The sequence below is a fragment of the Notothenia coriiceps genome, unplaced genomic scaffold, assembly GCF_000735185.1.
Source record: "Notothenia coriiceps isolate Sejong01 unplaced genomic scaffold, NC01 NC01_scaffold00013592, whole genome shotgun sequence".
Classification (NCBI taxonomy): domain Eukaryota; kingdom Metazoa; phylum Chordata; class Actinopteri; order Perciformes; family Nototheniidae; genus Notothenia; species Notothenia coriiceps.
This window is the reverse complement of record NW_011346293.1, coordinates 732,523-758,286: the sequence shown is the minus strand read 5'-3', so window position 1 is coordinate 758,286 and position 25,764 is coordinate 732,523. Positions and strand designations below refer to the sequence as shown.

Here is a 25,764-nt window from a genome sequence, read left to right as displayed (position 1 = left end):
TATGTGTTGTATTTATAATATCGATCTGTTTAAGAAAAGTTTTAAAATTAATGTAATGGTGTAAAAGGTACACTATTTGCCTCTGAAATGTAGTGAAGGAGAAATATGAAGTAACTTAAAATAGAAATACCTAGTTGAAATTATTAGTCACTACAAATTACCTTTAGGTATTTGTGTCCAGTAAATGTAGCATAATACTTTAATTGTCACTGTTTTTCTTCTCTTAGCCATGCTCTCCATCACTAGCTCCTTGTATGTTTCCTCTGTGACCTTGCTTTGCGCTTTTTAGTACCTTGCGCTTGCCGTAGTTGTCAGTGCAGCGTTCTCCTCCTTGAATCGGACGAATGAAAGAAGATGTTTGTTTTCATGTGGCGGCGGTATTAAGGCATCTTTAAACATGGCTCTCAATGGAGGGGGAAGCAGAGGATTTTACTTCAACACCGTCTTGTCTTTGGCTCGGTCGTTGGCAGCTCACAGGCAGGCCCCGCTAGAAAAGGTAACGTTATACGTGGCCCGGTAGCTAACGACAGTTTCAAGCTAATACCTGTCAAGAGTCTTTGACATTAAAGGCCTGCTCTTAACTTCGCTTCTCTAATGGGGTTATGTGATTTTTGATTTAAAAACCACAGTTAACATGTCTAGCAGTTCCCTAGTGTATGTATTACGTTGCCATTTTCTGATTTAAGACGACACAGTAGCACTTATAACTGACTTCAGAGGTGGCTAACGTCGGCTAACTGTTAGCTGTTTTGAACCTTTAGCTAATCTTCTCTTAGGTTTAAGACTTGATGTGTACGATCCTTAACAGGAAGGAAAGCTCACATTTCCATAAGGTGTACACTTATTCCTTTGTAATTATATGTAATAGTTCATATTCATTAAGCTGTCAACACAAGTTGTATAACACAGATCTTCATAATGTTTTTATTCTTTCTGCATAACATCAAGAAACTAGTAATCCATTAGAAAATGACTTGAAAGACCAATTCATTACTAAATAAAAGATAGATAAAGTTAAAATGTTTGTAAGGAGGTTATTGGATCACATGTAATTGTATTGTATGTCATGCACAGAGTTAAGATACTAATATAACAAAGTGTCATTAAAACAGTAATGTATAGAAACAAATAAATGTGTCTTAGGATAGCGTGGTTTCACTATTTTCTAATGCCAAACTGTCAAATTACTTATCATCAAAATGATGAGATTATTCCATGTTGGAAAAAACAAGTATGAATCTAATATTCGATTTTAGGCTGAGTGTAATTTTCATTACTATTTTGAGTCTAGAAACATACTGTCATTCAGTATGGTGTCCAATATTACTTATTGTAAAACCAAATAATTCAGTTGTAGTGATGTCCTTAGGTTCAAAAGCAACAGCAGTGTTTACTTCAGGTGTCAAAAACATTTTTTGTCCCCAAACAAAGAAGCAATCAGTGCTAAAGTATTGCTTATCGCTATAGGGTGAATCAATGTATCCATTAAACTAATTGCAGCATTTTCGCGTGACAAAGTGAAGCAGTCAATGTGCTTTCACTGAAGCAATCAATAGTAGATGAGAAGAGTTCTAATCAGAGGACCACCAATCAGACAGCTGCCCTGGGGAACCACAAGTCCCAGAACACTGTGTGTCACTTTCTTTTTGGTAATTTAAGTACTTTCATATTGGTCTGGGAATGTCAACATTAATGTACAATATCAACCTTTTCCTGCATTTCTATGTAAACTTAAATAAACATGAAATAAAATAATGCTGTGATCTCTAGCGACAGCAGAGACCCCACCCAAACAGGTTCATCTGGCAATGACAAAGAGGAAGTATCACCTCTATATTACTGTCATCATTTAAAGACATAAAGGAAGATGTATTATGAAGTCATGACATGCAGACTAAGGAATCACAAAAGGGAGGCAACCAACTTGAAGTCCCACCCAGAAGATGTAATCATTTCTTCTCACAACATATTTTAGATGAAGGGTTTTAAAGTAAATTAGATTTATTTCTGTGTATTGGAAGTACTGTTGAAACTCAAGTTATTTGGAATAATAGGGCAACTATGTAACTCAGTCAGGCGGTTAGGATTTGTATTCAGGGATTATGATGAGCCTGGGAAATATTTCACAACAAAAGAGCAGACAGGAATTGGAGTGATTTGACCACACACCCACTGAGATTTAAAATGGGGAAATGTTTTGAGCTAAAGAGGAAGTCTATCTTCTAATGAAAGAGCTGTGGTAGCAGTAATACAGTGAGCAGGCAGTTTAGTGAATTATTGGGAAAGTGGACTTTGCCTTTCTGATTTTTCTGTCTATGTAAGGTCTTTTGAAATGTGCTTGTTCTAGTGGTCTGCAGAAGCACACTTGCAGGAGTAGTTTAAAGCATCCACCATTAATCAGACTTACAGTATGTTTTGCTGCAATAATAATTTTGATAGTTGATTTAAAATACATTTTTATTTGCCATAAATCACTCATGGGTTTATTCTATAATATATTAGAAAAGCGTAAAAGTTAATAATTACCCAGAATCTAAAGAGACTGCTTGTTTTTCTAGTCTAAATCCTCCCAAAAGTTTATTTAACTATCAAATATGACAATTAATTGAAGCAAATCCTTAATTTGTCTTAACTTAGTTCATATATTGACTGTTTGAGTTCAATGCTTGTGTGGAATGTAAAGTTTCTGAATGTTATAAGTGGTAAACCGCAGGGGTCTGCTTCAGCACATAGACCAGATTGTCTGAACAATACCCTTCTTTCAGTGGGTGCGAGAATGCCCTTTGGTACTTTAAGAACATGTTGTATTTGACTATACACTACTTACATTAAGCACAGTTTCCCTGGCTCAGTGAAGATCTTAGCTGCTGTCAAAACACATAGCATTTTATTACTGTTTTAGGACTGAAAAACAACCGTTTTGAGATTTAGCTTTTGAGTCAAATGTAAATTCTCCACAAATGTTCTTCATCTTTTAACAGCATTAATTAAATATACTCTACATTGCATACTGAATAAAACATTCAAGACCTAGAGATCCTATTCTGTATTTGAAGGTTTATAAATCCCTCATAGCTTCAGCCCTTTGGCATTAGGTTAATTAATGCCAGAGGCAGACTTGGCTCAGTTCCTGCTGCATATTCAGGGAATCAAAATCATTATCACTAATGGCACCTAGCAGTGTGCAATTCATTAAGCTGAGATAAATGATGCACTGCAATTTTCAAAGAATGTGTTGTCCATAGCTGATGCTTACAGCTCATTTGAATAATTGTAATGTATTCCTCTCACAGGTACAGAAGCTACAATGCATGTGCCCCACAGACTACAGAGGAGTCTTCCAGCTGGATGAGAGGAGGAGAGATGCTGTCATTGCTCTGGGCATCTTTCTGGTTGAGTCAAACCTGCAGGTAAACCTAGTTCCTACTTACCTCTCTACTTCTGTATTGGTGTCCTAGTATCTCTGTATAACTTCCTATGCAATACTTCTGTTGCAGCACAAAGATGCTATTGTCCCCTACCTTCTTGGGTTGCTTAAAGGGCTTCCTAAAGTTCAGTGGATTGAAGAGAGCTCAGAGCGCAAAGGAAGGGGTAACGATACACCTCTGATTTTGCAACATTATTAAATATAAAGCACATAAGGTTCACTTTAATTGTGTTTTATTCAATATACTTGAGATATGGATGACTGAATACAATTTAAGGGCGTTGTTTTTTTAAATATTTGGTGCACTTCCTGTCTTGCAGAGACCCTTCCTGTCGCGGAGAACTTCACCTTTGGTCTGGTAACACTACTGTCAGATGTTGCCCAACGTGATGAAACCTTACGAGGACAGGTGTGTGGATATGTCTGTCTATCTGGGAGCAATACTTGTGTTCATCCCTCCAAAGAACGGGCCAAATCGTGTGTGTGTGTGTGTGTGTGTGTGTGTGTGTGTGTGTGTGTGTGTGTGTGTGTGTGTGTGTGTGTGTGTGTGTGTGTGTGTGTTTCTTTCTTGTTTCTTGAGTTCAACCATTCTTCTTTGTGTAACTCTCCTTTACGGCAGCCACCAAGGATAGACTCTCTTTGGGACATAGAGGAAAACATTTTGTAACAAAAGAGCTTTCTGCTGAGCCTAATATTGGTTTTGTCAAAAAAAAAAATTTCAATATTGACATCGAAAACTTTAAATGTTGATATGCATGGTTGAGGCAGAGTATATGATATCTTTGTATCATCTTTGACAGATCCTGGAGGCGATCATGGACATCATGCAGATCCTGCAAGATATCTGCAAGAATCCAGAAGTCCACGATAAAGGTGCCACACATCCTGCCTTCTTTGTATTCTACTTATCATTACTAATGTTCTAACCTCCATGACTCTTTTCTGTACAGAATACCTGTGCAGGTACACTGTGCCCACCCTGCTGGGTGTTGCTCGAGCATTTGGCCGCTACAGCAACACTGATGAGCCGTTACTGTCCAAGCTGTTCCCCCGACCGGTTGCTCCTCTCCCGGCTACGGCGGATGAAAGTGATGCACCGCACCGGCGCTCCTTCAATGACTTCCGCTCCATCATGCCGAGCTCTTTACTGTCGGTGTGTCAGGGAGACACTCTGAGGCGCAAAGGCTCCAGTCAGCAGGTAGAAATCATTTGGAAAAAGTAAAGGAACAAACTTAACCGAACCCCTAAAAAGCTATATGTTTTCCAATTATGGTGTCAGAATATACCAAATTCATGATGACCATATTATTTAAAAAATTGAATTTTCATATATTGATAAAAATACACATATGACAATACCCTTGTGGCAGATGTTAGGCTGTTGGATGGTTTTGTTTATTGGTTCATCTGAATGCCTATTCACTATCCGTTAGTGTATTTGAACATTTCTGAAAATCAAGACTTTCTCGTCCTCCTTCTAATTAAATGTATATGCAATTTATATGCAAATAAATTAACAAAACATACAATGAACAACGTTAAAAATAAATATGGCTCAAAGGATTTTATTTCCTCAAAAGTTCTAAAGATAAAACAATATTATAATTATGTAAAATGTTTAGGCCAAGATAATTACATACTGTTTTTTGTGTGTTTTCAGGCCAGTCCAGAGAGAGCCTGTCTGACCCCCATCTCCCCCTCTGACCCCTCCGCACAGTACTTTGAAGGTCAGTACCTGAGCAGAAGTGTTTGAGGCCGTTGGGCTTTCAGGAACCATCAGTGACTCTCTGAGGAAGCTGTTTAAAAAACTTCTGCTTCCCTCTTCAGGTTCATACCTCCCTGATGGCAGCGCAGTGGACCCTGACTACTACTTCTCCACCATCAGCTCCAGCTTCTCCGTCTCCCCTCTTTTCACTGGAAGCAGCTCCGGAGAGTTTCATGTCCCTCTGGATATGCTCAAACAGACCCTTCACATGGTTAGCAGCAGAAAATATGCAATTGATTCAAATAAAATTCAGTCCCAAGTAATGTATAAAAAGTGGAATTTCATTAACTTGTCTCTCTCTATAATAGGTTGAACATTTTGTCTCTGAGACATTTTTAAAAACACTGGATGACGCCTTGGCAGAAGTTATAGAGGTATGATTCTTAAATCACTTGTACTTGTGTACTTATTGTTTTCTTGATACATTTGGTTCATTAATACATTTCTGCTCATTTCTTGGCAGTTGAATCCCGGCTTTCATCTGTACTACAAAACCTTCAGTGATCCTCTGTATGTAGCCATTTTCAAAATGCTAAGAGACACGCTTTACAATTTAAAAGGTAAAGAATCCAGTTTTTTTACTCTTTTTCAAACGTTTTGAACATTTAGCGACATATTTCTCATTTTTAAATGGGTCCATCGGCAATCATGTTTTATTGGTTGTGTTCCCAGACCTACAGACAGACTATGTGAAGGAGGTTCATGACTTTGTGCTGGAGCAGTTCAGCAGCAGCCAGTCGGAGCTGCAGAGGATCCTGCATGATGTTGAGTATCTCCAGAGTGAACTGAGCCCTCTCAAACTGCGCTGCCAGGCCAACGCTGCCTGTGTGGACCTCATGGTGTGGGCAGTGACTGAAGAGCAAGGTCAAATATCTCCTTTTCAGACCGAATGTAACTGTCAAGGAAGTCATTTCAGCAATTTTCATCTGTTTTCTGTCTATATATTTCATATCAATAGGAGCTGAGAACCTTTGCACCAAACTATCAGAGAAGCTGCAGTCCAAGACGTCGAGCAAAGTCATCATCGCTCACATGCCACTCCTCATCTGCTGCTTACAGGTAACCATTAACTGCTTGTTAAACAAAAAGGTTTCTGTCATTCTAATCTAGTCTTGGTTATTATTACACATCCTGTATCCATGGATCACACATTGCATGATATATCACCAGATCTTCACTTTTACAGTTTATACAGTAGCTTTAGTTAGCTACACAACCTTTTTTAACATATGGCAGTAATTGGGTGTAAATGTAAAGAAACAAGTAATCTACATGTTAGCCGTTTTAAATATTGGGTAAAACTAAGCTTTAAAAGTTCAAAATTACAAAATGTTGCTGCAACCTTCTCCAGGTATATCGTTTTTCTCAAAGCCTGGATGCAGTAGAACCATAGTTGTTCATTCGTTCACAAATTGACACAAATGTCTGTGTCTTCAGGGCCTGGGTCGTCTGTGTGAGCGCTTTCCGGTGGTGGCCCACTCTGTCACCATGTCCCTGAGAGACTTCTTGGTGGTACCCTCTCCTGTCCTGGTGAAGCTGTACAAATACCACACCCAGTGCGCTCAAGGTAACACAATACACTCACAGCTCCACCAATCACTTGCAGTATTATCTCCATTGCAACGTTTACTCACCAAATCCTAAACAATTTGAAGGGACTGGTGAGATAAAGATCCATGTGACCAACGAACATTCCCAGTCAACCCTCAGTACAAATTCGAGCAAGAAGAGCCAGCCCTCCATGTACGAGCAGCTACGGGATATCTCCATCGATAACATCTGCAGGTGAATTCACTCCCACACACTTGTACAGCATATACATACACACACACACTGGTATCCACACACATGTTACCTATCTCTCTCTCTCTCTGTCCTCAGGTGCCTGAAAGCCGGACTCACTATGGATAATGTCATCGTAGAAGCTTTTCTCGCCAGCCTGTCTAACCGTCTCTACATCTATCAGGAGAATGATAAGTAAGTCATATCATACTGACTTTGAAGAGGATGAAAAGCCTTCCTTTTGAGAGTGTATTTACAGATGTTCCCCTCCCTTCCTCAGGGATGCTCACCTGATCCCAGACCACACCATCAGGGCTCTGGGTCACATCGCTGTGGCTTTACGGGACACCCCCAGAGTAATGGAGCCCATCCTCCAGATCCTGCAGCAGAAGTTCTGTCAGCCTCCCTCACAGCTCGACGTCCTCATCGTAGACCAGCTAGGCTGCATGGTCATCACTGGCAATGTAAGGAGTTATTTCTTTATTAATTATTTTAAAACAGACCTTACCCTGAAGATAAAACATCGATATAGCTAACAGCTGATTCTATACCTTTTTAACGTTAAATGTTTCTAACCTCATAACTTGATTTTTTTCCATCTTAGCAATACATCTACCAGGAAGTGTGGAATCTGTTCCAGCAGATCAGTGTGAAAGCCAGCTCCATGGTTTACTCTAACAAAGACTACAAGGACCATGGATACAGGTGACCTCAAATCTCAACTGACACAATTGTTATCCTTCTGATTACATAAGCAAGTGATGCACAAGTGGGAGAATATTGTAATCCTCATAGTTGAGTATTAATCACATTTGTTGAGATTCTTGTAAGTGAATGTTGCTGTGTGCACACAGTAAAGTAGCTGCTGCAGCAGAGGCAACTGTTTTTCAATATTTTACTTCTGGGAAAAGCAGCACTGTTTCATTAGAGAGAAAGAAACTCGGTAAAAAGTGGAACTGAAGTTATTGACAGAACGTTAATCTGCAAATTATTCGAAAATGTATTGTTTTCTAGCAAAAACACAAGACATTGTCTACTTTTTTTCAATTTTGATGATTTGACACTTATATATATATCTATTCTAACCAATACTAAAATGTGGTTTGTATAAAGTAGGGGAATGTAAAGTGGGAGAATATTCTCATCCTCATATAGTCGAGCATTATTCACAGTTTGTCATGAAAGTCTAGTAAATGTCATGTTCCTTTTCTTGTTTGCAGACACTGTTCCTTGGCTGTGATAAACGCTCTGGGTAACATAGCAGCGAACCTGCAGGCGGAGCAGATGGTGGACGAGCTTCTTGTCAACCTACTGGAGCTCTTTGTCCAACTGGGCTTAGAGGGGAAGAGAGCCAGCGAGAGAGCGCCAGACAAAGGCCCGGCTCTGAAGGTAGAGCACACACACATCTACACACACCGCAGCAATGAGACTGCAGTGTTGGCTCAGGGCGGTAAAAGTCCAGGAGAAAAGATGATCTTAACATAACCTTTGCAGCCGGTCGAGAGCATGTCAACATTTATTCCAGCTAGAACATTACCAATACATTTCCAAAATTAAATTATTGGTTTTTAAGGGTTTAATGAGCCAACCATTAACATCAGCATCTCTGGTTCGCCTCCAGCTGGGGACCTTTTGTTGCACGCCATTTCCTGTCAAGTCTCTGCCGTCAACTATCAATAAAGTGATCAACTGAACAAGAATATAAACAATGATTTAACTGCCATGATGAACGAGGCAATTACATCATCTCATCTTTATATATGAATAGCGACATTTATTATAAAGACAGAGATTGCAGGGAGAGAAGTATGATTGCATGCCCCTTGAGGCTTGTGTAAACTATGCATGCTTTTGTTGTAGAAAGTACTTTTAGTAGAATCATACTGACACTTAGATTCCTTCCTTTTCTCTTTAGGCATCAAGCAGTGCTGGAAACCTTGGTGTCTTGGTTCCAGTTATTGCAGTGGTAAGTGTTCTGGATAAAATGTCCAAAATGCTGAGCTTTAATCACACTGTTTTATTAACCATGTTACTACATATTCCCTTTTTAAGTTGAATTGGATCCTTCCCCCTTTGCTGCATGTAGTCCCCCCTATTTCCGCTTAATCTGTTACTATCAATGAAGGCAAAAAGCCCCAAAAAAGTCAACTTGTTCCACTTTTTTTGTAACTTATATAATACCCTACCAGCAATGCTCTTCAGCTTTGAATATACTGTACCTTAACAACCGCTCAGATCCATTCTCTCTCTTCCTCTGCTGTTAGCTGACTAAGAGGTTGCAACCAATTAAAGAAGCAAAGCCGCGTCTGCAGAAGCTCTTCAGGGACTTCTGGCTCTACTCTGTTGTCATGGGATTTGCTGTTGAGGGCTCAGGTACAATAAAATACATTATACACATTAATAATAATCTACTATATCTTACTTCAGCATCACGTGTTGCTTCTGTTGAAATCTTCAGGTCTGTGGCCGGAGGAATGGTATGAGGGAGTTTGTGAGATTGCAACCAAATCACCGCTGCTCACTTTTCCAAGCGGGGAACCTTTACGCTCAGAGCTCCAGTACAACTCTGCACTGAAGAATGACACTGTCACTCCGGTATGAGAGCACAATCATGCACAGATATGCTCACACATCATATCACACAAGTGCTCATACGTTTGTGGTCGGTTGTTGTTTTTCAGGCGGAACTGAATGATCTGCGGAGCACCATCATCAACCTGCTGGATCCTCCTCCTGAGGTTTCTGCTCTCATCAACAAGCTGGACTTTGCCATGTCCACATATTTACTGTCTGTGTACAGATTGGAATACATGAGGTATGCCAACATGTCTATAATATGTATTGGGTTATGTGCTTCACGGTGTTCGGGGATTATTCTAGTGTGCAGTATATCGTTTCTATAAGTGATGTTTTCTCCTTTTAGGATGCTGCGTGCTCTGGACTCTGAACGCTTTCAGGTCATGTTTCGATACTTTGAAGACAGAGCAATACAGAAGGATAAATCTGGTAAGCAAAAAAACAAACATAAACAGGTGCTTTTACATGCTTATTATAATCATTAACATTTAAAATATTCCTTCCAGGCATGATGCAGTGTGTCATTGCTGTGAGCGACAAGGTTTTTGAGGTCTTCCTGCATATGATGGCTGAAAAGGTAAGGGAGATGTTTTTTCAATGAAAAGAAACTTGTATCCTGTGAGGAATGTGTTTCTTCTTTAGTCATTAAACAGTCAAATTGCATTTTTACTTGTCACTCAAGGATTTCTAAGATTACATGGTTTGTTCCATTGGCATTAAAAAAACGCTGCTGCTCATATAAGGTATTTTAAGTGCTGCCTGCGTAGAGGCACAAATATAGGAGGGCTGAATGAAAATGAATTCAAGTTGCTGCAGCTGCACCTGATTTATTGTGGCTTTAAAATAAACTGTGTATAAGGTTTTAACATCTGGGAAAGCAGATTTTTTTAATGAGAGAAAAAGAAAACAGTAAAAAAAAGTCTTAACAGTTTAGAAAGTAAAAAAAAAAAGCTTGTAAATCTTAACTAAGGAGTTAATTGACAGAACATTTATATAGAGCTTGTTTGAAAATGTTGGATTTTCTAGCAAAAATGTGCTTGTACTTCCAAATGTGATTGTTTTCCATTTTTGCCTGTTATCACTGTACTCTAAACATTATTCAACTTTGGACTGTTGGTTGAAACAAAACAAGACTTATTAGGACATTTCTAGAACAAATAAAGAATTAATTAATGAGAAAATAGCCTAACTTATCTAATATTTATGCTATATTTTCAGCCAAAAACCAAAGCCCACGAGGAGGAGCTGGAACGACATGCTCAGTTCCTCTTGGTCAACTTCAACCACATCCACAAGAGGATCCGCAGAGTGGCTGACAAATATCTGTCCGGCCTGGCTGAAACGTGAGAGTGCATCAATACACATGCCTATATATCCAGAATACTGTTTAATATACATTAGTGTCAACATTATTTTCTCTCCTCAGTTTCCCCCACTTGCTGTGGAGTGGCCGTGTGCTGAGAACCATGTTAGACATCCTGCAGACGCTTTCCCTCTCACTCAGTGCAGTAAGGGATGTTAAAAGTGGATTATTCAACAGTCATCAATCAGTTTCTCTCTATACTTAAGGGTGTTTGTGCTGCATTTCAGGACATTCACAAGGACCAACCTTATTACGACATCCCAGACACTCCACATAGAATCACCGTCCCAGACACATACGAAGCCAGAGAGGTAATTACACTTTATTCTTGATTTCCGCTTAAAAAGAACTCAGCATTTACTTATGTTCTACATCTCTATATGCAATTTGCTAAAAGTATCTAATGCTTTTGTATCTTAAATTGTAGAGCATAGTGAAGGATTTTGCTGCTCGTTGTGGAGAGATTCTTAAAGAGGCGATGAAGTGGGCGCCATCTGTGACCAAATCCCACCTCCAGGTAACATTTATTTCTGAAAAAGTAGTCCTATAATACTAGAAATCTCTACATGTAGAGCCTCATATTAAATAAAGTTCACATTGTGGCCCAAAACATTCTTTCACCTTTGTACTTTGTGTTTTTTTCAGGAGTATCTGAACAAACATCAGAACTGGGTGTCGGGTCTGTCCCAGCACACGGGCCTGGCCATGGCTACAGAGAGCATCCTGCACTTTGCTGGTTACAACAGACAGAGCAGCACACTGGGGGTAAGTCATACAGCTTACTTGCACTTATACTTGTTAATGCTCCAAATTGATAATTTATTTCAGAAATGAAAATGGCTCAAGAATGGAGCCTTGTGGGACACCATTAACAATAGTTGCTTAATTCACTGTTTATCCACTAATGGGGGCTTGTAGTTATTATAGGTGTACCTGACTTAACTCAAAATAAAGTGAAATAGATCCAGAATACTTAGAGCAAGAGAACAATGTATTTGGTGAAATAAATGTGTTACTTAAATGTGATGGCAAGTTAACCTTCTTTCTACATTATAAATTACAATTGATATGCTTATTTCTTATGCTTCACCTGTAGACCACTCAGCTGACTGAGAGACCATCCTGTGTGAAGAAGGACTACTCCAACTTCATGGCCTCCCTCAACCTCAGGAACAGATACGCTGGAGAGGTAAAACCAACAAATCATACATACAATTTCTCATAACTAACTGCTCTGCTTTCTGTGTCTTAAAACCACCAAATTATATTAACTTATTTGATCAAACACTTTTAAATGTCGCTTCACATGCTCACTTCTTCTCTATCTTCTTTTCTTTCTCTTTTGTCTGTAGGTATCTGGTATGATCAACTTCTCCGAGGCAGTTCGAGGACAATCCGATCTGAGCCAGATGATGATCAAGCAGATGGGAGAGGCTTTAGAATCTGCACAACCTAAAGCCTTCACTGAGTCCATGTTCAAACTGGCTGCTTTGCTCATTAGCTCCAAAGGTTTTACATTTTCACTTAGATTAATATGTTTTATTTTAAATGCACAGCTCTTTGTTGTTCTTTGCTCTGGACTTGTTGTCTGACTTCTACTTTCTCCATATTTTTCTTAAGAATGCGATCCTCAGCTCCTGCACCACCTCTGCTGGTCTCCTCTCAAGATGTTCACATCACACGGCATGGAAACAGCTATCGCCTGCTGGGAGTGGCTGTTGGCAGCACGTGTTGGAGTGGAAGTACCGGTACATATCTTTTTTTCTCTAAATCATTTTTGTGTCCTTTGGGACAGTGCATTTCTATAGTGCTTTTATACAGTAAAAATCGCTTTTCTACACAGTTTATGCGGGAGATGGCAGGAGCGTGGCAGATGACGGTGGAGCTTAAGATGGGCTTGTTCTCCGACGCTCAGGTGGAGGCTGATCCTCTGGCTGCTTCAGAGGAGAGTCAGCCTATCCCCTGCCCTCCAGACGTTAACCCTCACCAAATATGGATCGAGGTCAGACAAAAGCAATTCCACTTTGGTTACTATAACATGCTTTTATAAATGACCTTCCCCACTACTTATTGTCTCTCATGCCTACCTTTTTTATTCTTCTCCAGTTTCTAGTCCAGAGGTTTGAGATTGCAAAGTATTCCAGCGCAGATCAGGTTGAGATCTTTGGCAGTCTGCTACAACGCTCCCTGTCTCTCAATGTCGGTGGGGCGAAGAGTAGCCTCAACCGCCACGTAGCTGCCATTGGGCCTCGTTTCAGGTACATTAACACAAAAAGCTAAAAGATAATGTCGGTAAGTTTTCTGATCCCTTTACTTTACCTACCTGTCATTTGACGTCTGTTGATTCTTCAAGGGTCTTCAAAACAAGCTTGTTTTTTAAGAAAATGTGCTAATTGCATGGAAAGTGTAGAATTTTCTATTGCAGATTTGTTTATATATGTCTATGTACTTCAGGCTGCTGACTCTGGGACTGGCTCTGCTCCACTCTGATGTCCTCACAAATTCAACTGTAAGAAATGTGCTCCGAGAGAAGATCTATTCTACAGCCTTTGATTACTTCAGGTACCTACACACTCAAAATCTATGGAGCGACAAATATTTTCATGCAATACATGTGTAATGGCTTTTTCAATTACAGTAATATATTCTATAAAACCTAAAAAGAATAGTACAAATACCACAGTAGCTTGAGAAGATTTCTTTATAGTGCTTGTTTCCAAAAATAGTCCAAATTCCAAAATAATCAATTATAGAAAGAAGAATGTTTTTTGCTAACATGCTAAACTAAGATGGTGAATGTTGTTTTACCTGCTAAACAGTGATATGTAAGCATTTTGATTGGGTGTATGTTAGCATGCTGACATTAGCCAATAACTAAAAGCACTGTTTTGCCTAAGTAGAGCCTCAAAAAGAATTGAATTGCAAATCAAAATCCCACTCAATAAACTATTGATGATCTAACTCTCCAGCGCCCCTCCGAAGTTTCCAACCCAAGGTGACAAGCATCTCCGCGAGGACATCTGCATCATAATCCGTTTCTACGCCAGCATCCTGTCTGACAAGAAGTACCTGGCAGCATGCCACTTGGTCCCACCTGGTGAGCTTGGTACTACCCCGGCCCCGAGCACGCTCTCTGCCGGGATATTTGGATCGCTTATCGTGTCCAGCACTTCTCCGATTTCCCTCTTAAGTAAGCCTAAAGCGGTGCAGCTCGGACTGCACTGCAGCAGGGGCATGCTTATGGCGCGTGACATATTTGACGCTGTTTGTCCTCACAAAGCTGCTGATAGATCCTGGTATCTATCAGTTGATATTACCAACCTAGTTGTTTACATTTTTAACGTTTTTTCCTCAGTGTTGGTTTTACACTTCTTTTCTTCCTCTTATTTTCAGTGCCTTTTTTTAAATTTGTATTTACAATCTTTCCTGAATAATAAGCAGCTGTGAGGAAAAGCTCAAATTTGTCAACTGCGTTAAGATGCATGATTATTCATCATCTCAGCCCCACCCGTCTGCTCCAATCCTCGATTTGATCAACTTCCAAATAATTAATTACAAGCTATAAAAATGCTTTTTTCTTCCAACCCAGAAAATCCTCTCCTCTTCATTACTGACGACCCAGAGATAAGACATGGTCTCATTCTCATACACATTGTAGCGCTTCAGGTAGACGGGTCCTCTAACCGCTGATCCTGGGTCAGAGTCATTCGCTGCCAGCCCCCCTGCACATTAACAAGACAAAAAAATATCTGACCCAGTATCAGTGGTTTAAAGGAAGCTCTGCTTACATGCTTTCAAACGCATGACCATCACAACAGCAGAGGACTAACTGATAACTCATCTCGCTCATCTCTCCTCATATTATGATCGTTTTGCACTGTTGAGAATTACTACATGAGTCTACATGTGCTTGTGTCTGGACCAAACTAAATCTGTTTGCGTGTAAAACAGATAATCAGGACCCGTCCCTGAACAGTCTGTCGGTGATGAACGCAGCCGACCTCCGGAGCAGCATGGACTCCAGTGCTCGCTCCCAGCAGAGCAGCCAGGGCTGGATCAACACCTACCCGCTGTCCAGTGGCATGTCCACTGCATCCAAGAAATCAGGTACTGCTTAGGATCAGCATGGGAACAATATGTTTACAGAGAAAGAGATTCCAAAAATGAGTTACAAACTCTTTTCCAATTTTCTTACCTCAGTTCTGCTGTTTTTTAAACAGTCTTATTTGTTTGTTTGAGGTTATGCCTGTCTGGATTTATATGTAAGATCTCATAGTATCAGATGTTTTATCTTAACCTGTATTAATATGAACTAAATAAATAAGATGAAGTTGGTCATTTAACTCTCAAAACTGGGAGCATGCAATATGCTGGATATGCAACTTGTTCAGTCACTTTCAGGTGGTAACACTTCAACTATAAAGCTTAACAAGCTTTTTGAAAGGTTTCTGCATTAACGATGGAAACTGTAAAATAGACTGGTTATCTTAACTGTATAGCACCAAATATAACAATACATACAATTAATTGGAAAAATACTGCAACTGTTTTTATTTATTTAATTATTTATTTTGACCCTAAAGTAAACAAAGGGATGGACAACATTGACTGTCCCATAATAAAAGATAATTGAACCTTTAGACCTCCGATAGGAACAGAGTCCGGATTAAGACTAAAGAAATGTTCCCATTCCATGAGAACACAAATACAGACAACTTAAACCCACATTATGGTCTAACTATTCTCTGTTCCCTAGGGACGTCTAAGAAGAGTAACAGAGGGACGCAGCTTCACAAATACTACATGAAACGCAGGACTCTGTTGCTGGCCCTGCTGGTGAGGGGAAAAAAATAAATTTCATTCATTGTTTTTAACTCCTCTTCTCATTATCACCCACTCTTCATGCTCTCTTTCTCGTTCCCCTTTCTGTGTTTCCAGGCCAGTGAGATCGAACGTTTGACCACGTGGTACAACCCCCTCTCCGCTCAGGAGCTGGCCATCGCAACGGAGCAATCTGTGGAGACCAGCATCGCCAACTGGAGGTCCAAATACATCAGTCTGACAGAGAAACAGTGGAAGGACAACGTGAACCTGGCCTGGGGCATCGCACCTTACCTGGCCATGCAGCTACCAACAAGGTTCTCACTCTGTTTGTTTTAAGGGGACCTATCATGCAAAATGCACTTTTCGATGTCTTTTATACATAAATATGTGTCCCCGGTGTGTCAGGGAACTCACAAAGTGTCAGAAAACAAAACCCTCTCTCTTTTCCTCCGTACCCAAATCTAAAAAAAACGGAGGTACAATGGAGCTGATCCAGATTTGCGTCCAATATGACGTAATATCAGAAATGCAGACCCACGGCCCTATCAGAAACGTCACTATCAGAAACAATTCCCGACGTGTTTTGGACGTAATATGGTCTTTGTTTACATTAGCAAGCATCGCTAACACTCAGAGCTAACCTGTACTGGAGAGAGTACTGTATGTGTAAAAAAGCAGGAAATAAAAAAAGGAACTCACCTTGTGATAAACCGGCAAGAGAAAAAAGCATTTGAGCTCCATACTGTTTCAGAAATAATCCTTGATGGGGTTTGGAACATGATATGGCGTTTCATCACGGCAGCATTGAGCTGTTTCTTCGGTATAATTCTGAGCAGGCATTAGTTCCCCCTCCTCTTTTTTAGAACCTGCAGTTCTCTAACACAGGGGTTCCCAAACTTTTTAAACACGATAAAGAAAAAAACTCTTCCTCCCTTTGTAAAACTAAATTTGATAGATTTATTTGTTTCTTCAATACATTTAGGAGTTTTGCAGCTGCAGCCTTACTTACAATACGTTTAGTAGCTTAAAGTGGATAATGTTCACTAAACCTTTTTAGGGAATACAGTATATTCTGATAAAATATAAAATCTTTAAACCAAGCTTTTTTAATGGTTTTACCACTATAATTTAATTTGGATGTCATTTTGAATGAAATGTTCTTATGTGTGTACCTCATTGGAATAACAGTTGCACTTCAACGCTTTTTTTGTCACTTGTTGTTACAGTTGAGTGAAGGAAGCAGGACCCAAATGCAGATAACCCTGAAAATGCCTTTATTTCAAGGATAAAGTAATAATAACTTGGTCAAAACAGAACACACACCGGTGAACTCAGTCACAAACAAAAGACGAACCAACACTGAACACAGGAAGAGACTAGACTAAGGTTGCATTCCGATAATCCAAAAATCAGCTCCTAAATTCTAACCCTATCTCCTATTCCTTGACCTCTGAGTGAAACGTCACGGGGTTAAGGGATAGTGGTTAGGAGAATTCAAAAGGACTTAGGAGAAGAGACTGCGGTACTTTAGGGAATCCGAATGCACTTTCACTATCTGACGTGTTTATGATGCGCCAGCGGACGTCATTGTGTGCGTCTGCTGCTGTGGTGAAACTACAGTGTTCTATACAGCGCACTACAACATGGATGTTTAATAAGAACGAGGGACTACTGTAAACTCATCTAGAGACTCTGCACCGTGCTCTGATGCTGTTGCTTTATGAACGTGGACAACAGAGAAACATGTTCTTCATGACCAAAGTTGGAATTGAAATAAAAAAGGAAAGTGAAACTTATGCTCGTCACCCTCTCCCTCCGGTCCACATTAATACAAATGATCCCAATACTTATGATTGTATGAATATATATCTTAAAATCAATACAAATGTATTTATTATAAACGTTAGTCCTTAACACCTATCACTGTGTATATCACCATTCAAACATATTTTAAAAGTTGAACAAACCCCACACAGCTCAGTGAAATGTTGACTTTATTTGATCATTTCAGTAAAAACTAACGTTCATATTTCTCTTTTTGATTAAAATACTGATGAACGTTCAAAACAAAGCACTTTGGCAACTGACCACATACGTTTTAAAATGCTTAATAAGCACTGTAACTTTCATGATATAATTTCTCCGTCATAATCATTTGTTTCCTTGAAAGGCCGACTGTTGTGTGACGCAAATGCTGCGGCTGCAAGGCATTGTGGGGCAGCATTTTCTCCTCTCCATTCAGTTAGGGAGGTCCAGTGGTTCCTAAGCTAAAGGAGGTTATAAAGGAAGTTTGAAACCTCCTTTCCTTTCATTTGGAGAATTGGAACGGCACTTATCATGGCTGCCTTCTTCTCTTGCTTTTGGCGGATTGCAAACAACTTAAAAGGTGCATACCGCCATATCATGGCTGCCACTGACGTACTTCCGGGTCATTTCACTTGGTTAGGAAGGTTCCTAAGCTAAATGGACTATTGGAACGCAACCTAAACACAGGGAGGGGTAATCACAAGACGAGAAACATCCGGGCAGGGGAGGAGAAACACAAGGGCAACAGGTGAACACAATCAGACAACTAGACACACCGGGGAAACTAACGACAGGGGAAAAACACAGGAAGAAGGACCAGACAATATACAAGGAGGAAAACATGACAGGGAGAACAGCAAAACACCCAAAACAAGACATACAAAACGTGACGTTACACAATAATCCTGACACTTGTGACCGCATCGGCTTCTGTTCAGAAACAGTTAAATCGTTTTTTGAATTCCAACCACTGAAAAAAGGTCAATCTCCTACCTGATCCAGATGATTTACTTGTTTGCTTGGTTCCCAGGTTTAAGAATGATGCTATTGTTGCTGAAGTGACCCGGCTGGTGAGACTGGACCCCGGAGCCGTCAGTGATGTCCCTGAGGCTGTCAAGGTAACAGCACTTAGTCCAGTATAGCTCAGAAATTGTGTATTTTATGTTTTAACTTAATATTTTCGTTCACTCTCCTTACCTCCTAGTTCCTGGTGACGTGGCACACTATCGATGCAGACTCTCCTGAGCTGAGCCACATCCTGTGTTGGGCTCCAACAGACCCGCCCACTGGTCTGTCGTACTTCAGCAGCATGTACCCTCCTCATCCTCTCACCGCTCAGTACGGGGTGAAGGTGCTGCGCTCCTTTCCTCCAGTAAGTCACACACTAGTGGATTCCTGCTGTAGAGACATACAACTTGAGGGCATTCACAGATATAACGTTTGTTTATTTCTCTTTTTAGGATGCCATCTTGTTCTACATCCCTCAGATTGTTCAGGCTCTCCGTTATGACAAGGTAAACATGACCTGCTATAGCTAGAATGGTTAGCCGACTGAAATGAATCAACAACCGTCATACTTCACGAAGCAGTAGTAATACACTCTGATGCTCTGTCCTGCTCAGATGGGCTATGTGAGAGAGTACATCCTGTGGGCGGCCCAAAAGTCTCAACTTCTCGCCCATCAGTTCATCTGGAACATGAAGACCAACATCTTCATGGACGAGGAGGCGCACCAGAAAGACCGTGAGTAGAGGGTTCAAATCACAAAGACCTGTAATGCTTCGACTGTGATTTACAGCAGCACTGACAATAGTGAGACCTCAGATTGCCAGATTTAAGTGTAGAACTAAGGTTGAATACTAGAAATTGAGATCTTAGTATTACTTTATATTTTCAGTTACTTCAAGCTATTTAAAAAAATAAATATTGGGCACTTCATGTCTGTTTGTTCTGAAAAAAACCTTATTAACTCTGACCTTTTATTACAGTAATGTAACTTGATACCCTTTTAGTTGATTAGTGATTTTCCTCCAGTTACTTTACACACTAAAATGGCAGTGTTGCAGGCCTTCATGTCTTTAGTCAGACTTCACTTCATTATACATCAATGAAGAGTGATGTTATTGAGATCTAAAATGTCCATTTGTCCTAATTCCATGTGTCTGTTCATCTTTAATACACTCTGAACTGTAACATTTTTACCTTCCAACAATTTATTTTTATTTTTATGTGTAATAACATTGTCCGCCTAACAGAAATCCATTATCAGGCATAATTCAATCCAATGAAGGTGAAAGTGTAGGTGTAATGTCATTAATTCCCGCCTCATTAACATGTGCAGCTGACATCGGGGAGCTGTTGGAGCAGATGGTGGAGGAGATCACAGGCTCTCTGTCGGGTCCGGCCAAAGACTTCTACCAAAGAGAGTTCGACTTCTTCAACAAGATCACCAACGTGTCTGCCATCCTCAAGTAAATTCCTCACCATTACTCTGCAAATCATTAGCAAACAACGGGATGTTTTGGTGTATATTTAACTTGAAATCTTTTTTTTTTCAGGCCTGTTCCTAAGGGAGAGGAGAGGAAACGGGCCTGCCTCAAAGCTCTGTCCGATATCAAAGTCCAGCCAGGTAACATACTCCTCCTCAGTCAGTCTGGATGGATCAGTAAACATTGCTAACAGAAGTTGTTTTAAGTAGTTTCATTTTTACAATATTTAATGGTCACAGTCTTATAGTATAATAATTCATAGATATTTAAAAATAGAAAGAAAACTAAGACCACAGCAAATTCTTTCAAGTTTCTCCAAATTAGGTTTAGTTAGGTTAGTTTGTATATCTTAATAGAAATCAGCTTGTACTCATTTGCCAACTATATCAAATATATTTTCTCTTTACATGTTTTCATTGTGGTACTGTCTCTGTGTTGTTTGTATACATATTTTTCTTTGTAAACTTATTATTATAATTATTGAAGTGTGATTGACTCCTTTTGGTGTTTTCTAGGCTGTTACCTACCAAGTAACCCTGAAGCCATAGTGCTGGACATCGACTACAAGTCAGGAACACCCATGCAGAGGTAAAGGAGATTTAGCATCTTTAACCTCAGATGAAATCGGCATGATACTTTATCGGGACCTATATTGTTGATATCTCATGGGAATATATTCTCTATCGTCACAGTGCTGCCAAGGCGCCCTATCTGGCCAAGTTCAAGGTGAAGCGCTGTGGAGTGAGTGAGTTGGAGAAGGAGGGTCTCCGCTGCCCCACAGACTATACAGACGAAGGAGAGGAGAATCCGGACGGATCACGCAGGATCTGCTGGCAGGCGGCCATCTTTAAAGTGGGAGACGACTGCAGACAGGTAGCCCGCTGAGTTTATGCCCTGGGATATTTCAATAAAGGAAACTTTGACTTTTGTGTAACCCTGCTTCGTTCCTCTGTCTCCAGGATATGCTCGCTCTGCAGATCATTGGGCTTTTTAAGAATATTTTCCAGCTGGTGGGCCTGGATCTGTTTGTTTTCCCCTACAGAGTGGTGGCCACTGCACCAGGGGTAAGACTTCATGTTCAATCATCCACCAAAATAAATCATTCTCTTTTCTGTATTTCCTATTACATTTTTTCGCAGCCTGTAACTTATTTTTGTAGCTTTTCTTTTCATTTTGATGACGTAAACATGACAGCACTGCTACACACAGCTTAAGACCAATCTGGCTAATCACAAAATGTGAAAATACTCAACATTTCCTAATCATTCTTGCATAGTAAAACTAAAAGTACTGTAAGTTAAAATTGTCAGCATTTTGATAATAAATGGATTCCGGCAGTTAAAAGATATATGGCTTAAACTAGCCGTAATTGGCCGGTCATTGCAACCCCATATCTCAACAATGATACTGTTAAACATATTATAATTGTAAGGAAGGATGGCTAAAACGTTGTAACTGTAGATATGTACTTGTTTACTCACTGACCTTTTTTCCCTCAGTGTGGTGTGATCGAGTGCATCCCAGACTGCAAGTCCAGAGACCAGCTGGGCAGACAGACTGACTTCGGGATGTACGACTACTTCCGCAACCAGTACGGAGATGAATCCACCCTCGCTTTCCAGAAGGTGCAAAGAGTTTAACCTTTCAAAGTCACGCTTTTACTCACTGTTCATGAACGACCGTCAACCCTGTCTAATCATATTAAGTATTAAGACAAATAACGTACACCAAAGCCGATCCAAAAGAAGATGCAGAATTGAACCGAGGTGTGGCTGTTTCTCTCTTCTCTTTCCACAGGCTCGGTATAACTTCATCCGCAGCATGGCCGCCTACAGCCTGCTGCTGTTCCTGCTGCAGATCAAAGACAGACACAACGGCAACATCATGCTGGACAGCAAGGGCCACCTCATCCACATAGGTATAGTGTTTAGATATTTAGACATGGAGGTCTGGACTAAGTTGTTGTGGGGGTTACATCCTTTTCAGATTCTTCCAAACACGATTTGTTCATGTCTTCCTTGTTTTTTTAGACTTTGGCTTCATGTTTGAGAGCTCTCCTGGAGGTAACCTGGGCTGGGAGCCTGACATCAAGCTGACCGACGAGATGGTGATGATCATGGGAGGAAAGATGGAGGCCACGCCGTTCAAATGGTTCATGGAGATGTGTGTCAGAGGATACCTGGCTGTACGGTAAGGAAAGAAAAGTGTGGACTCGGATTGTAGATTGTTTGTCCTCCATATGCTTTGTTATGGGACAAAAGAGCTGTATTTCTTTTACGTTAAAGAAGCGAAACAGTGTTCACTTTCATATTGTTGTTCAACATGATACTTTGTTTAAATTTCAATATATCTTATGTTATGTGTGTCTTCTCTGAACATAAAGACCCTACATGGATGCAGTGGTTTCCCTAGTGACTCTCATGCTGGACACTGGACTGCCATGTTTCAGAGGACAGACGATCAAATTACTCAAGTGAGTCCAACAGTATGATGTCGGGAAATGTGTGTAAAATAGGGGGTATACTTGGTGACTTATACTTATTAACGTTGCACACATCACTTTATTAAATGGACCTAATTGTGCAAATTCCACTTCTTTCCTATTTTACATTACATTTGTGTGCAGTAAATAGTGAGAAAGCGGATGGATAATACTGCAGTTCTAAATAATTGTTACTGCACTGTATATGTGCAGCGTTAAGCATTTATCTCAATGTGATTGGGACCAACAAGATACAGAGAATCAAAGGTGTTACAATAGAACAAAACTTATTTTTTGCTGAAACCTTGGTTTTCGTCTTTCATTTTTTTATTTTGACACCCAGAATTATGTTTACGGCGTGTTTTGCTGCCCCTTAGTGGTCAGAAAAATCCATGAACGCAGCATTGAACATTAATGTGTATTTTATTTTATTATAATCAGAGGACGGTTTAACCCTCAAATGAGTGAGAAAGAAGCGGCAGCCTTCATCATTAAAGTCATCCAAAGCTGTTTCCTCAGCAGCAGGTAAGCAAAATACCAAATGTTATCAACATTATGCAAAACACCAACAAAACAAGACATTAAACTGGCCGTCTTATTTCAAACATGTTATGACTTCCGTTGTCTTTTCTTTTATCAGGAGCAAAACGTACGACATGCTGCAGTATTACCAGAACCAAATTCCTTACTGAAAGACTTCTGCCGGACCGCCACTGTCCGTCCGATACAAACGTCTCTACACAAGCAATGCAAACCTTCTTTGGGTTGATTTTAAAAAGGCTGTGCGATGCATTTTCCACTCCGAAACAACAATATGGCACTTTGATCCTAAAGCTCTGATTTTATTCAGCATACTCTAAGTTGTCGGATTTTATATTGTACTTCTGTGTTTTAAAGTACGTCTTCATTCAACTTGAGACTAAAGAACAATGAACAACTTTTACCAAAACAGGTATTTAAACCACCCTTTAAGTATTTTCTTCTTGATGCTGTTGCTTGTTTCTAACACTAACTGTCACACTGGAGGAAGAAGTTTTTGTCAAAGCAGCTCTAATCATCATTGTGATCAATTGTTACTATGCTGTTATCCACTTTTATGCACTTTATAAATCCCAGTATTTCATCGGCTTCTCCTGCCTATGATCACAAGCTTAAATATTATTATTATAAATTAGAGACAAAGCAATCTGCATTTTAATCAACTGATTCTGTAATCACATTATTTTTGATTTAGTAGAATACTAAAGCTGGTAGACAGATCCAGAATTACTCTGCATTTAATCTAACAGTAGTTTTTAGGAATACAATTGGTATTTAGAGAATCAAATGTAATTATGCTGTAGTACGTACTGTAGAATATTTACTGTAGATCAAATCAACATCGCAGCTAGTTTTCTGTGATTTATGTGGAACTTGTAGAGTGTATGTGAAGAACTTATTAATCAGAAGATTATAATAGCTGTACTGCTTTGAAGATAACCCTCAAAGCCAGTCGTGTCTCACATCAAAATGTTAGCTTTTGCTTTGTTTCAGTTATGTAGAGATTGTTTATTTTCCACTACATGAATCTGATGACTGACGACCTGCAGTTTGAGGAACCTGTACGGCTTTGGTGCAAGGTCCTGCTTTTTTGTTTCCACTGTGTTTTTTAAACTGGGTTGTTATGGGTATACCTCTTCAAAAATACATTTCAAATGCTCTGTTTCTAAGCAGCGCTAAAAGGAAGGACAAGTGTAGAGAACAGAAGAGGAAAGCAGAACCTGTGGCTTCATGTTAAGTTCCTGTTGTGGAAAAGGACATGAGGATAGAGTAAAGCTGCAACAGTACATTTGTCAATTAAATTAAAAGTAAATGTCTACTATTTTCAAAATCTATTAATTGTTTAAGTAATTTGTCCTATAGAAAAGTCAGAAAATAATGTTTCAAGCTTCTCAAATATGAAGCCGTTCCCTTTTTTTCTCAGTTTTATCTAATATTAAACTGAATATCTGGAGAAACTGGGATGAAAAACGAATTTCTGATATTTATAGACCATTTATAGACCGAACAATGAATAGATTGTATTCGGCAGATTAGCTAGCTGACGGCAGACCAGGAACCCACTGACTGCTAATCACATGTATGTCTTGTCTTATGAAATGTGTCAGAAACATTTTCCTAACATGTAACTGTTTGGAAACATTCCTTTGTGTATCTGAGTTATATTGAATCACTTGGGTTTGGAGTTTTGTTGGATGATCTTGCTTTTACCGCTGCAGACGATGATTATACCTTAAAAGCCATTTCTCATATACCTAAGGTAGAAACACAACTGTAGTAATACTTGACGAAAACCCTAACCTTATGCAATATATTGATGTATATTGATGCTGTACTTATTTGTTATATGCTCAACAAATGAACTAGCTATAATTCCTTCCATCGTGAGAAGTGTTTCTCTGTCTGTCTTAGTGTCGTTGCAGAATCGACGTAAACGCAAGTACTTGTTTAATGGCTTGTAAAAGAGTTAAAGAGGCTGCTGTGATAAACTCTTTATGAAGCCATTTCAATGTAGTGGATTTTATTCTTGAGTTGCTGTATTTTAAATGAGTTAGTCATCCCGTATCTCAATCAGATATGTAATATATAAATGTGTGTGCATTTTTTGTTTGTATTTGCTCAGTTTGTGGCGACATCATTGACGGTTCAGATTAATCACCTCTGTTGTTCTGATAATATGTGAAAATGTCTTCTTTCCAGATTAAATGTGTAAACATTTCAAATCACTGATGTGTGTTACTCCTTTGTTCTCTGCCTTGTTGTCATGAGCTCAAAATAACTTCCACAGCGGATTAGAGTTTTTTTTTTTAAGAAGTTGGGTTCATTTTTCAACCCATAAAGAAACTAAATGCTAAATATATAAATAAAATGTTTTTTTGTTTTAACGCAATCTGGTATGTATGCGGTGGAGTCGGCTACCAAGGGATTCTTATCACGTTTCAATCACATTTAATTGTATCTTAGAGAAAGGTATGAAAATTAAAATGATAAATCAATCAATCAAAGTTTATTCATATATCACAAACGTTACATTTTGTCTCGGGGGGGGGGGGTCCTTTACAGTTTGTAAAGAATACGACCCCCTCTGTCCCTCACATCGGACAAAGAAAAACTCCCAAGGAAATCCCAGAGTTAATGGAGATAATAATTATATTTTATTGTATATTAAGAATAAATAAATTAGGATTTTCATAAATGCCCCTTCAAATG

General features: G+C 39.5%; 1 protein-coding gene across 2 annotated transcripts; it reads left to right on the top strand.

Annotated features, from left to right (window-relative positions):
- The first annotated feature begins 313 nt into the window (after positions 1 to 313).
- On the top strand, positions 314 to 25,277 carry pi4kaa (phosphatidylinositol 4-kinase, catalytic, alpha a). Of its 2 annotated transcripts, none has more exons than XM_010774198.1 (54): positions 314 to 496; positions 3,294 to 3,410; positions 3,498 to 3,591; positions 3,748 to 3,836; positions 4,228 to 4,300; positions 4,378 to 4,625; positions 5,088 to 5,154; positions 5,255 to 5,403; positions 5,501 to 5,566; positions 5,656 to 5,752; positions 5,865 to 6,056; positions 6,151 to 6,251; positions 6,630 to 6,759; positions 6,848 to 6,977; positions 7,074 to 7,169; positions 7,255 to 7,438; positions 7,579 to 7,679; positions 8,195 to 8,363; positions 8,890 to 8,940; positions 9,239 to 9,347; positions 9,433 to 9,569; positions 9,656 to 9,789; positions 9,898 to 9,980; positions 10,058 to 10,128; positions 10,770 to 10,894; positions 10,978 to 11,059; positions 11,142 to 11,225; positions 11,342 to 11,431; positions 11,560 to 11,679; positions 12,011 to 12,103; positions 12,267 to 12,423; positions 12,535 to 12,662; positions 12,758 to 12,916; positions 13,021 to 13,172; positions 13,369 to 13,476; positions 13,884 to 14,011; positions 14,866 to 15,021; positions 15,671 to 15,750; positions 15,853 to 16,052; positions 18,575 to 18,662; positions 18,749 to 18,916; positions 19,005 to 19,058; positions 19,167 to 19,287; positions 19,886 to 20,015; positions 20,103 to 20,173; positions 20,549 to 20,621; positions 20,726 to 20,906; positions 20,993 to 21,097; positions 21,533 to 21,658; positions 21,831 to 21,951; positions 22,064 to 22,223; positions 22,417 to 22,506; positions 22,957 to 23,040; positions 23,156 to 25,277. In XM_010774198.1, exons 1-54 carry the CDS (start codon positions 398 to 400, stop codon positions 23,205 to 23,207), a joined length of 6,273 nt encoding a protein of 2,090 aa, XP_010772500.1. In that variant the 5' UTR covers positions 314 to 397; the 3' UTR covers positions 23,208 to 25,277. The 2 variants fall into 2 exon arrangements, with proteins under 2 accessions (XP_010772500.1, XP_010772499.1); XM_010774197.1 differs by having other exon boundaries at positions 13,884 to 14,104.
- Positions 25,278 to 25,764: the final 487 nt, after the last annotated feature.

What these genes read in the sequence shown, in the direction of transcription:
- pi4kaa (XM_010774197.1), top strand. Translation starts at nt 398, where the DNA reads ATGGCTCTCAATGGAGGGGGAAGCAGAGGATTTTACTTCAACACCGTC. An exon ending in GCCATTGGGCCTCGTTTCAG is followed by an intron (nt 13,173 to 13,368) that starts GTACATTAACAC and finishes TATGTACTTCAG; the next exon opens with GCTGCTGACTCTGGGACTGG. An exon ending in ACAGCCTTTGATTACTTCAG is followed by an intron (nt 13,477 to 13,883) that starts GTACCTACACAC and finishes CTAACTCTCCAG; the next exon opens with CGCCCCTCCGAAGTTTCCAA.